This window comes from Marmota monax, unplaced genomic scaffold (genome assembly GCF_021218885.2).
Source record: "Marmota monax isolate L192 unplaced genomic scaffold, Marmota_monax_Labrador192_F-V1.1 WCK01_AAM20220418_F8-fsc00040, whole genome shotgun sequence".
NCBI lineage: Eukaryota > Metazoa > Chordata > Mammalia > Rodentia > Sciuridae > Marmota > Marmota monax.
The window spans coordinates 2,597,742-2,610,827 of NW_026692782.1; the positions used below are offsets into that span (position 1 = coordinate 2,597,742).

The 13,086-nt window shown below is 33.2% G+C and overlaps 1 protein-coding gene across 12 annotated transcripts in view; it reads left to right on the forward strand.

Annotated features, from left to right (window-relative positions):
- The window catches only part of Nek1 (NIMA related kinase 1), a 175,592-nt gene that overhangs the window by 14,969 nt on the left and 147,537 nt on the right, over nucleotides 1-13,086 (forward strand). For all 12 annotated transcript variants that reach the window (XR_009227055.1, XM_046447807.1, XM_046447809.2 and 9 more), the window contains 5 exons: nucleotides 3,964-4,047; nucleotides 6,988-7,055; nucleotides 7,190-7,276; nucleotides 8,223-8,277; nucleotides 10,672-10,872. Coding sequence is in view for 11 of the 12 variants with exons in the window: in XM_046447807.1 (XP_046303763.1) it covers nucleotides 3,964-4,047; nucleotides 6,988-7,055; nucleotides 7,190-7,276; nucleotides 8,223-8,277; nucleotides 10,672-10,872 (495 nt within the window). In the remaining variant the exon portion in view is untranslated. The remainder of the gene's footprint in view (nucleotides 1-3,963; nucleotides 4,048-6,987; nucleotides 7,056-7,189; nucleotides 7,277-8,222; nucleotides 8,278-10,671; nucleotides 10,873-13,086) is intronic.

Below are 13,086 nucleotides of genomic sequence, written 5' to 3' on the forward strand. Positions count from 1 at the left end.
ACCCAGGGCCTCGCACATGCCAGGTGAGCACTCTACCCCTTAATACATCCCCAGTCCTGTTTATTTTTTATTTTGAGACATCGTCTTGCTGAGTTGTTCAGGCCAGCCTAAAACTTGTGATCCTCTTGATTCAGTTTCCCGAGTAGCTGGGATTAAAAGTACCTGCTACCACACCTGACTATATGTATATAACTTAATTATTCATTTTAAGTGTTTAATTCTTCAGGGTCCCAACAATATGGTTTACTGCTGCCAGATCAAATCTTCCCTAACAGGTAGCTTTGCTACATAACTCTAGCTCTGTAAGGCTTGCATTGGCAACTGTTAAATCTAATCTCTGTTTTGATTTCCAAGATCAATAGCCCTACCCTATCTAAGTAGCTTTATTTTTTTTTTCTATTATTCCCTAAATCTCCACCTCTTTTGTTTAATTTAGGAGGTATTTATTGAGCAGGTACTTTGTGTTAGCCACTAAGCTGTATGTTTATATATCTATCTCATTGTCTTTATAGTTGTTCTGATTACTTATTTTATTTTGGTAATGTTTTTTCCCCTAACTCTTTGTTATTAATAAGCTGCCTTTATTTTTTTCCAGTTCAGTTCAAGTCCCAACTTCTTTAAATATTCTTTATTTTCTGTGGTCTTTTCCTTCTCTAAATTCCTTCCATTCATCTCTCATTATCACCCCTTCTTAATTTTAATTGAATTTGCTCTGAAAACTTAGAGTCTTATCGTATCAAATAGCTATTAAGGCCACAGAATTTATTTTTGTCTAGAAATTTTCATAAGGAATCTTGGATTGGGTTTTTAAAAACTATTTATTATTTGTTCCAAGGCTAGGAAACAAAACATAATATCTTCCACCAGATTTTACTTGCATGTCTATAAATTTGAACAAGTAAAGCTTGTTACATTTTATTTAATTCTCTGCAAATCCACTTTCCTGAGGTAAACCCTGTTTTCTGGTTGGTAGCTGTCCTTCTGTTTCCTATCTTTATTCCTTCTTTCCTTCCTACACACACACACACACACACACAAAATTATAATCACATAGAGCTCAAGTATGTGCTATAAATATAGGAGTATACTATGCATCTTGTATACTATATATTCTGCAACTCTTTTTAGTTAACACTATATAAACAGTATACATAAATGTACTTCATTCTTTTTTTTTGTGGAGGGTGGGTACCAGGGATTGAACTAGGGGCACTTAACCACTGAGCCACAATCCTCAGCCCTATTTTTTGTATTTTATTTAGAGACAGGGTTTTGCTGAGTTGCTTAGTGTCTCACTTTTGCTAAGACTGGCTTTGAACTCACAATCCTCCTGCCTCAGCCTCCAAAACCACTGCAATTCCAGGCATGTGCCACCTCGTCTGGTTGCTTCATTCTTTTCAATGGATGCAGAATATTTCTAGTATATGTATCACAATGTATTTCACACTCCTTTGTGGCCTGTTATTTAAAATATTTTTGGATCTAATAGTGCTATAACAAACATTCTTATGCATGTATTTTGGTATTTCTGACACTATATCTGTAGAATAAATTTGAAATTGCAATTATTTATTTAACTTGCATTTAAAATGGTATGTGAATCTAAAATTTGATTTGAAGTGATTAGAATTAAATTTCTCATAAGTGGGGCATAAAAAGACTTATTTTCCTATATCTGACTGATATTATATATTATTTCAAGTTCGGTTAAAATGATACCTTGTTATTTTCAATTTGAAGGGGATTTAGTATTTTATGTAGGTTTTTATTGAGCTTTTTTCCCTTTGTGTTTGCCTTTCCAGTCTTTTATCCACTTTTTATTTTGGCTGTCAGTATTTTTCTCAGTGATTTGGAAGAACTTTTACGTAATGGAGAATCAGCAATCTGTCAATTATGCTACAGTTTTTTTTTTATCCTTTTTTTTTAGATGTAGATGGACACAATACCTTTATTTTATTTGTTTATTTTTTTTGTTTTGTTTTAATTAGTTACACATGACAGTACAATGACCTTGAAATAGCATACATTTGAATCAGATGGGATATGATTTTTCTGAGTATACAGGTTGCAGAATCACATTGGTCATGCATTCACATATATACACACAGTAATAATAATGTCTGTTTCATTCTACTATCCTTCTTATCTCCCCAGCCCCTCCCAACCCCTCCCATCACTTCTCTCTACCTAATCTAGGGTAACACTATTCTTTTTTTTTCTCACATCTTTATACATGTATTTTGTATAACAGTTTGGGTCTCCTTCCACCATCCATGCAATTCCCTTTCTCCCTCCCTTTCCCTCCCACCCCTCTTCCCTATGTAGAGGTAATCTTCTTCCCATGCTCTTCCTCTCTTCCCCATTTTGAGTCACCCCCCTTATATCAGAGGAAACATTCGGCATTTGTTTTTTTGTGATTGGCCAACTTCACTTAGCATAATCTGCTCTAATGCCATCCATTTCCCTGCAAATGCCATGATCTTATTATTTTTTAGTGCTGAGTAATATTCCATTGTGTATATATGCCACATTTTTTTTTGATCCATTCATCCATTGAAGGGCATCTAGGGTGGCTCCACAGTCTAGCTATTGTAAATTGTGCTGCTATAAACACTGATGTGGCTTTGTCCCTGTAGTATGATGTTTTTAGGTCTTTTGGGTGTAGTCCAAGAAGAGGAATAGCTGGGTCAAATGGTGGTTCCATTCCCAGCTTTCCAAGGAATCTCCATACTGCTTTCCAAATTGGCTTCTTATATGTTTATTTTTATGTGGTGCTGGGGATCGAACCCAGTTCCTCACCCATGCTAGGCAAGCTCTCTACCACTGAGCCACAACCCCAGCCCATGCTGCAGTATTTTTTAATAATTATTACTGAATTTGATTATATATTTTGCCATGCAGATGTTTTAAGTTTTATGTAGTCAACTTTATCAGTCTTTATGTTATGCTGTTAATAGTTTTCTGTCATATTTTGGAAGTCCTGCTTCAAAGATTATAAAAAATTAGCCTATGTTTTCTTTTTTTTTTTTAATTTTTTATTGTTGGTTGTTCAAAACATTACAAATTTCTTGATATATCATATTTCTATGTTTTCTTTTATCAGTTTGATTTTCATGTTTAAAAATGCCATTGACTTTGCCGCTGGGGTTGTGGCTCAGTGGAAGAATGCTTGTGAGACACTAGGTTTGATCCTCAGCACCACATAAAAATAAATAAATAAACAAAGGTATTGTGGCTACCTACAACTAAAAGAAAAAATTTTTTAAATGTCATTTAGGGGGCTGGAGTTGTAGCTCAGTGGTAGAGCGCTCACCTAGCACGTTCGAGGTGCTGGGTTTGATCCTCAGCACCACGTAAAAATGGATGAATAAAATAAAGGTATTGTGTCCAACTACAATTAAAACAAGTATTTTTTAAAAATGCCATTATCTTGGAATTATTTTGGTGTTAGGAGCGAGGTAGAAATTAAGCCCTTTGAAACTTCCAAATTGCTAGCCCCAAAGGCTATATACACATGGTGAATAAGGGGAAAGGAAAAGTAAGAGATGTCTTCCCATTTTCTAGCCTTATTTTTTTTTGTGTGTGATTTTTGTTTATATTGAAAAAAGCATTATAGAAAAAATGAAGAAAAGTCACCTATCTTCATACTATTATAAAATATAAATTACATTTTTCACTCAAGTTTTTTCCCATACTTTGACTTATGAGATGCTTCAATAGTATCTCTTTCATTTAAGATTTGGTATGTGTTCTTGCACATTCTGTAAGTCAGTTTACTTGAATATCTACTTAATGTTAGTGTTTATAAAATAAAAATAAAAAGAAATTGTAGCCCCCAATTTTTTTTTTTAGCAACTTAGTTTTCCTTAACCCCATATGTTCCTGAATCCTTTCAATGATCAAGGAAAGATACCATGATATGTAACTTTTAAAAGATATAACAGATCTGATTTTTCTTCCTAGATTTTGGACTGGTTTGTACAGATATGTTTGGCTCTGAAACATGTACATGATAGAAAAATTCTTCATCGAGACATAAAATCACAGGTATGTTTATTCTGTCACTAGTAAGTTCTGAATGGATAAGGACATGGAACATGTATTGAGCTTGATTTTGAACCCTGTTCAATGTGCATTGTGTTATCTGTCTTTCTTCATTGTTCCTTCTTCAATCTATTTCTAGAAATCCTCTTTTGGGGTTAATAATCCTCTGTTAGATCGCCTGCTTCCTTTTCATATCTTTCTCTCTTTGATTTCCTCTCTCCCCATGATGGAACACAATCAAAAATGAATGTATGGGAGGTAGAATTTTTGAGATTTTGCATGTCTGAAGATTACTTTATTCTATTTCTCATTAATGGAATAAACTTCCAATTAAGAGACTGGGCATGATGGTGGCACTCTCCTATAATTCCAACAACTCAGGAGGCTGAACCAAGAGGACTGCTAATTCAAGGCCAGCGTCAGCATTTTAGTGAGACTCTATCTCTAAAAATAAAAAGAGTTGAGAGTGTGGCTTTGGGTAGAACCAAAACAAAAAAACAAACAAAGAATCTGGGTAGGGAATTGTTTTCCTATAAAATTTTGGTTTTTATTTGGTTTCTGGCTTTTTGCTTTCAGGAATTTAAAGCCATTATAATTTCTTATCCTTATTTCTTTTCTCTGAAAGATTTTAGGATGTTCTGTTTGTTCCTATTATGAAACTTCACAGTGTTGTACATTGGTGAGGCTCACTTTTCTTTCATTAATGCTGTATTTTTTTTTTTTTTTTGATACTGGGAATTGAACCCAGGAATGTGTCGTGAGGGGGTAGAATTGTGACATATGCAGTCGAGGGGAGAAATAAAGAATGTCCATGCGCTTCTGCCCCTTTCAGTGCTTTATCCCTTCAAAGTAGTCAATACAATTTCACTCTATAGGTTCTTAATCAAGAAAACAGCAATCCTTAATGCTAGGCACTTCAGTAGACATATTCAACTCACAGTAAACAATTCTGGATTAATTAATTCACAGCAAACAATTCTAGATTAATTCTAAGCACTGTAAAACACACTTAATCATGACAGGCTAATGATAGATATTCCCTCTGCATGCTAAAGTTCAAATGTCAGATCAAAAGTCTTAAGCCTTAGGCTTTACGTCCAGCAGATGCACACTGCAGTGATCAGGTCCGGAACCAAGGCAGGTTTTTCCTGGAGTGGAGTGGACTACTGGTTGAGGAGGGGGTTGTAGGAGAAGTTGCAGCTCTCACCAGGGTCCAGACAAGGCAGTAGAGTTTGAGAGCAGTGAGGATCACACAGAGGATCAGGAAATGATGACAAGTGATGGGATATCAGGTCCTCATCAGGCCTCCAGCTCGAGTGCTCCTTGTTTCGCCTGGCTGAATCCCTGTTCATTAGCTCTATTATTTATACTAAGTTTGGGGGCTTTTGACCCCCGCTTTCAATCCTTATCAGCTACCATCTGATTTCTCCATGACATCATTTACCCCGGGGGTCATCTGGTCTGGTGGTCGCCACCCTGATCTTCTCACCTTTCCCTCTTATCAGGCAAGGACAGCCTGCCAGAGGCTTTACTCTGTTTATCAGGGTGAGGGGAAGTAACTTGTTTGAGGCCATTCTGGAGGGATCTATTGGATGTGCCTGGTGAGACTGCAGGTTTTAAACTGGAGTTTTTAAAATGGAGTTGTTTAAGCTCAGGCCTAAGGCCATCCTCACAGGATGCTAAACCACTGAGCCACATCCCCAACCCTTTTTTGCATTTTATTTAGAGACAGGGTTGAATTCAGTGATCCTCCCTAGTCTCTAGTATTACAGGCGTGCACCACCACGCCTGGCAATGCTCTACATTTTTGATAGGAGAATGTTTCCTCTGGAAAATGCCAGGCTTGGTGGCACATGCCTGTAATGCCAGCAGCTTGGGAGGCTCAGGCAGGAGGACCACACCTTCAAAGCAGCCTCAGCAAAATTGCACTGAGCAAGTCAGTGAGATCCTGTCTTTAAATAAAATACAAAATAGGGCTATAGATGTGGCTCAGTGTCCGACCCTGTGTTCAATCCCTGGTCAAACACCCTGCCCCCCAAAAGAACGAAATTTCTGTTACCAAACATTAGAATTCTGTATTTATGAATGCAAAATAGTTGGTTAAATTACTGGAAACTCTTAAGGCTGACTGGTTACATTTAGACTAGTTTGAATTTTTAGGCAGGTTTTTGGTGGGTGGGGTGTTTCCAGGGGTATGTGTATTTTACATATCATAAAATTCACTCATTTCAAGTGTACAGTTTAATGATTTTTAATATATTCATGGAGTTTTGAAACCATCACCAGTCTCTAATTCCCAAACATTTTTATGACTCCAAAGAGAAACTATACCAGTTAGTTGTCACAACTCATTTCTTTTCCATCTAGATCCTGGCAATCATGAATCTTATTTTCTGTCTCTATGGGTTTATATATGTTACATTTTATTTAAATGGAACATTTTATTTAAATATTTGTCTTTGCCTATTTTTAAATAGGATTTTTTTTGGTCGTTTTGTTGCTGACTTTAAGGGTTCTTTTCAGATATGTAATGTGCAAGTTCATTTCTCCCATTCTGTGGGTTGTCTGTTCACTTTCTTGATGGTGTCCTTTGATGCACAAAAGGTTTTAGTTTTGATGAAATCCAATTTATTTTTCTTTTTTTTTGCTAGTGCTTTTGGTATTGTGTATGAAACCATTGCCTATCCCAATTAAATTTTACTCCTATATTTTTCTCTGGGAGTTTTATATTTTTTGTTTTTATATGTCTAGAGTCCACTTGGAATTAATTTTGTGTACAGTATGAGGTAGGGGACTACATTTGTTCTTTTACATGTTAAAATTTAGTTATTCAAGCTTTTTTTTTTTTTACTGGCTTAATTTTTATGAAAAACGTTGTTGACTCAGACAATGAACTGGACTGTAACAATATTTGGGTGTTTTTTTTTTTTCTTTCTTTCACAGAACATATTTCTAACCAAAGATGGAACAGTACAACTTGGGGATTTTGGAATTGCTAGAGTTCTCAATAGGTAACAGATCAATTTTCAACTTTGTTTTGATATAATATCTTCAGTGAAACTTCAATCAATGATTATGTATATATGGAAATTTATTATGTCTTTAACATCTTAAGTTTCTTCTATGATTTTTGTTGTTGTTCTAGTACTGTAGAGCTGGCTCGAACTTGCATAGGAACTCCATACTATCTGTCACCTGAAATCTGTGAAAACAAACCTTATAATAATAAAAGGTATTTTAAAATGATATGCTATCTTTCCTTTAAATTTTTCTGTTATACTCTATTTGTTAACCTTGAGATTTATTCTAAAATCAATAACATACATATGTAAATATACACACACACACATATGATGAAGGAAATTGTAAAAAAAGGAACTATAGGTAGAATCACTTTATTACTTAAGTTATAATTGGAAATAGAATGTTCTCAATAGTCAGTTCCTATTGAATTATAGCTAAGTTTTGTTGAACACATTCTATATGTCAGATATTGTTTTAAATGCTTTCTGTATTAAAAAAAAACAAGTTCTGAGAGATAGACTAACTTCTTTGAATTTACTCAGTCTACTAAGTGGTGGGGCCAGTATCAAAACTATCTGGTGCCTATATCCATAATCACTGATCTGAATTATGACTTAACAGATTGTGTAATATGTGGATGGAAAGAGCAGCCTTGCCACTGAATTTTAGTCACCCTTTATTTTCTGTTCCTCTTTCTAATTGAAAAATCCCAACCAAGAAATGTTAGTTGGCTTTTATAGATTTCTTTTAGATTTGATTTTAGTAAATTAATTTTTTTATGTTAATTAAAATAATGTTTTGCTTTTGTAGTATTTTTAAAAATCATGGCATTTTGCAAACAATTGAATAAGGTCACTTGACTTTTGCAAAATAAAAATAACTACATGGAATGGACATGAAAGTTTTGATATTTTTCTTTTAAATCTTTAATTCTTTAATGACACTTTAAATTGATTATTTAGACAACAATATTTTCTAATATGAGACAGCTGTTCTTGTCATTTAGTGATGGTTGAAAATTTCAGTTTTAAAGGAAATGTTTTATGTAGTATCTTTTTCTAAAACATTCCCATGCTGCTTTTGTTTCCTTTAAATGTAAAAAAAAAATTTAAATATCATACTAAGAAGAAATTTCTCATTTTTGTCTTCTTTAGTGACATTTGGGCTCTAGGCTGTGTCCTTTATGAGATGTGTACACTTAAACATGCAGTAAGTACAAGTTTCTGAAGTATTTTTAAATTGTATTATCTTTCAGATGACCTCATATACTAGAAATGTTTCTCTAAGTCAGTTTTTAAATTTGCTATATTTTCTGAAGTATGAATCTAAATTGATTTACCCTTAGTATATATGAATGTTATATATTTGCTGTTATATATTTTTTTCTGTTATTTCTGATGATAGAAATATATTTTGTCCTCAATGTTAAATTTATTTATTATAAATTTGAAGTTTAAACTTGAATATTTTTATTAGTTTCATTTTAGCAAGTTCTCTCAGAGTACCCAAATAATTTGAGTTTAGAATCACTTAAATTATTTAAGTTAAAGAACTTCATTCAACACATTCATCTAAGAGTTTTATCAATTTAAATATTCCTTAAGTCAGAGTATTTATTATTATTATTATCTTTTTTTTAAAGCAGCACAAAAATACACCAAAAAGGGAGAATACTCTTCACAAATAGATTTAATATTAATCACTTTTCATTTCAAAATTATTTTTAACATGTTTTTTCCCACTGATTAAACAAAAAAAAATTTTGTTACCAAAAATTTAAGAAAATACATAAAAATATAAAGAATCTTGGGGTTTTAACAGTTTTAGAGCCTATTTTTATTATTTGGGATCTATTTTTCTTTGTTATTCTTTTTAGTGGCTGTGTATACTTCAACTATATAGGCTTAGATTTCATTTTTTCTTTCTTAAGGAAAAAAAAAAAAGCAGAAGCTGCCAAAGTGATGTGGAATAGTGTTTATCAGATATGTGTGTAAACGAATTGGTTAGTTTTTCTGTGATACCATCATTTTAGGTACAAACATTAAATGTTTGTGTGTTTAAATCTTTCGTTAATATTATTTACTCTTTAGTGGACACCTGGGGCTAAGTAATCTTTATTTATGAAGAGTTTGTTAGTTGAGACATAAAGGAAAGTTCATTGGAGGATCATATTTTTTATGCATTTAGGATTCCTTTTTAGGTATACAGATATTTCTATAAAATTGACCTTAATTTTTATAAACTGAATGATATACTTAAAATGTTCTGGGAGAGCTTAGCACTTAATGGAACTCTCTATAATTGTTATAATGGCTGATGTTTAATTTATGGCACATTTAACTCAATGTGTATTTTACCATATCAGGAGTATACAACAGTTCTGTTACTTTAGCATAGTTATCAAAAGTATAATTTTGCTTTTGTTTTTTCAAAATGAAATCTTTAGATCTTATACTGCCCTACCTCTGTTTTCTTTAAACTTCAATTTATACTGTATTTGATCCTAAAATATATATTACTCTTTATATATTTATTTAGTTTGGGGGGTACTGGGGATTGAATACAGGGGCACTCAACCATTGAGCCACAATCCCATCCCTTTTTTGTATTTTATGTAGAGGCAGGGTCTCACTGAATTGCTTAGCACTTCGCTTTTGCTGAGGCTGGCTTTGAACTTGTCATCTTCCTGTCTCAGCCTCCTGAGCTGCTGGGATTGCATGCATGTGCCTCTGAACCTGGCTTGTATATTACTCTTAACATAGCTTGTATTCTGTGTTGGAATGTTTGCCATATTGCTGATTCTATAGCTTGGAGCATCACACACAAAATTTATAATAGACACTGACTAATAGGAAAGTAATTAGCAGGTTTATTTGTTATATTTTGCCTAAATACTTTTATATTTAATTTCTATTCTAGATATTAGCATAGGAACAAAGATTTTAAATGAAGACTAAAAGATTGTTGTCCACCCCCTCCTTTGTGGTTCTTTTTTTTTTTTTAATATTTATTTTTTAGTTTTCGGCGGACACAACATCTTTGTTTGTATGTGGTGCTGGAGATAGAACCTGGGCCGCACACATGCCAGGCGAGCGCACTACCGCTTGAGCCACATCCCTAGCCCTGTGGTTCTTTTTTTTTTAAATAATGTTATTGTATTTTTTAGACCTTTATTTTATTTATTTATTTTTATTTGGTGCTGAGGATTGAACCCAGTGCCTCACATAATAGGCAAGCACTCTACCACTGAGCCACAACCACTCACCTCCTTTCTGGTTCTTTGACCCTAATTTTCCTACCCCAAAGACATAGTTTTTAATCATCTTGATTATTGTCTAAAATCTCTCATTAATTCTATCTCATTTCTTAGCATTTTGAATAAGTAAAAATTACTCTTAAATTATCACATTTTGTTTTTTGAAAACTAATATTCGTTTTGAAATAAATTTACAGATACGCAGAAGAACACATGCTGATTAAATTATTTGAAAGAGCGTTGTATTTCTATTCTGTTAATAGGAAAAAACTATTTCTCTTTGATGATAATCCCAGTTTCAGTTTCTTTATGTTTCATATATGTTGATTTATTTTGTGGATTTTTAGTTTGAAGCTGGCAATATGAAAAACCTGGTACTGAAGATAATATCTGGATCTTTCCCACCTGTGTCTTTGCATTATTCCTATGATCTCCGCAGTTTGCTCTCTCAGTTATTTAAAAGAAATCCTAGGGATAGACCATCAGTCAACTCCATATTGGAGAAAGGTTTTATAGCCAAGCGCATTGAAAAGTTTCTCTCACCTCAGGTATGTTTTTTTAATTTTATAATTAAAATTAAGCAATAGGGTTATGGTATTTAGTAAGAAACTGCGCTTTGTTTTTATGGAAAGCATATCAGAACCTTGGGGAATGAGATGCCTTTTCAAACTATATTGGTGTCATTTTCCTTTTTCCATCTTACTTAACTCCATTTCTTTCTCTTTACTTTCCCAGTTGTACATCATTTCTCTGTTCCTAACTTTAAAATTATTAAACCTTTTTTTGTTTCTCTTTGTAGTGGGATTATAAATATATCTATATTGTAAGATTGTTAGGAGAATTAAAGATAGTACAATAGAATGCTCAATGGGCTAGCACATAAGTGCTCCAAATATTTAATATATATTAGATGCCATCTATGTATCAATCTGTTATACTATATAAATATATTATCACAGATTTTATATGGTTAAAATTATATTTTACTTGACAAAAAAATGATTGGAAATGATTGTTCTGTGGGCATTTTTATGTATGTGTATTAAATTATTGACTCATGATTTTTCCTCTCGTATTCAAATATATAAATATTTGTTGAGTTGAACTGAATTTTAATGTGACCAGTTTTATAAATCAGTGTATATCAAATCAGTTAGCATGAGTTACTCATGAAAATGTGATCCTTTGAAATTGGAATTATTTTACTTTTCTTGTTTAATGTAACGTTTGTTAATTAAAATAACCAACCTTAAGCAATTTTGTAAATTTCTAGTTAAATCATGGTTGTATAACTTTATATCCTTCTGGCTTAAGAGAACATTCCTGTGAACAAATGCTCCTCAGAAAACAGAGATGTGGATTTCACTATTAATACCAAAAGAATGCATTAGTAAGAAAGAAAGCCAATTAAAATTTGAAAGTTAAAGTTTACTTGTATAGAACATAGCAACAACCTCTGAGATGTGGGTGTCTTATAAGAGTTCTTTGTTATAAGTAACATTTATAGGGACAGTTTTATGATGTATTGTTTTGGGGGCAGCTACTAGAGAAGAACAATGACTTCATTTAATCTTGTTAAAAGTTTCTATGCCCCATTCAAGCAATTAGGACACTTAATCCAAGGCCAAAACACTGGAATTCAGTGAGCTAGCAATACAAGGGGAAATATTAAAGCTTGAAATATGCAAAATTCATTGGAGGAATGAGCAGATTATGATTATTCACAAATGGAATTTTTAATGTTACATGTTTAATATGTACATTGACCCTCCTCATTGGTATTTAAGTACCTCTTAGATTTCATTTTTCATGAAAACTTACATCTTTTGTTCTTTGAGTTCATTTTTTACTTGTTACATTTTACTTGTTCATGTTCAGGAGAGAAAATTTGTGACATTTTCTTTCTTTTTTACACTGGTGATTGAACCCAGAGGTACTCTACTACTGAGCTGCATCTCCAGCCCTTTTTATTTTTTATTTTGAGACGGGGTCTTGCTAAACTGCTGAGGGTAGGGTTGAACTTGTGATCTCTTGCCTCAGTCTCCTGAATAGCTGGAATTTATAGGCATGTGCCACTGTGCCCAGTATGTGGTAATTTTTTAAGGCTGTAATTTTGACACAATTTGTGATTTTACTATAACTTTTTTTCTAGTATTTTTGTAATGGTTTGTACAGTTTTAATTTTTAATACCTAAAGTTTCTCAGTGCCATAAGCCAAGGTTGCTAGGGCCTAGTTCTCAATCTTGTACACCCTGGCATTTCTTCCTGGATGTGACCTGACAAATCGTGGATATAAGTTCTGTCCAGTAGAATACTCTGTGAAGATGAAGCTGTTCCATATATCAGTATTTTCAAACATTATAGCCATTAACCACTTGTGGTTGTTGAGCACGTGAAATGTGGCTGGTGTGATTCAGGGGCTGAGTTTTAAATTACACTTATTTTAAATTTTAATTCAAAAGATAGACATATGTAGTGGCTATTGTATTAGCACAACATAGGGATTCCAGAATCTTCTTGGATTCTATGATTTCATCTCTCAATTCACATGAGCTTGTAAATAAGAGAAAAGACTCATGTTCAGTAAGAAAAATTATTCAATTTTGGAGCAAGGTGGAGATCATGAAACATCCATTTTCATCCATAAAGGAAAAAAATGCAGATGTTCAGAAGAGAAAACATTCACATACTTGCTCTATAATACCTGTGAACCACTTTCACCTACACTTATCCTTTACTGTACTGGTTTCTCAAAGTTTAGC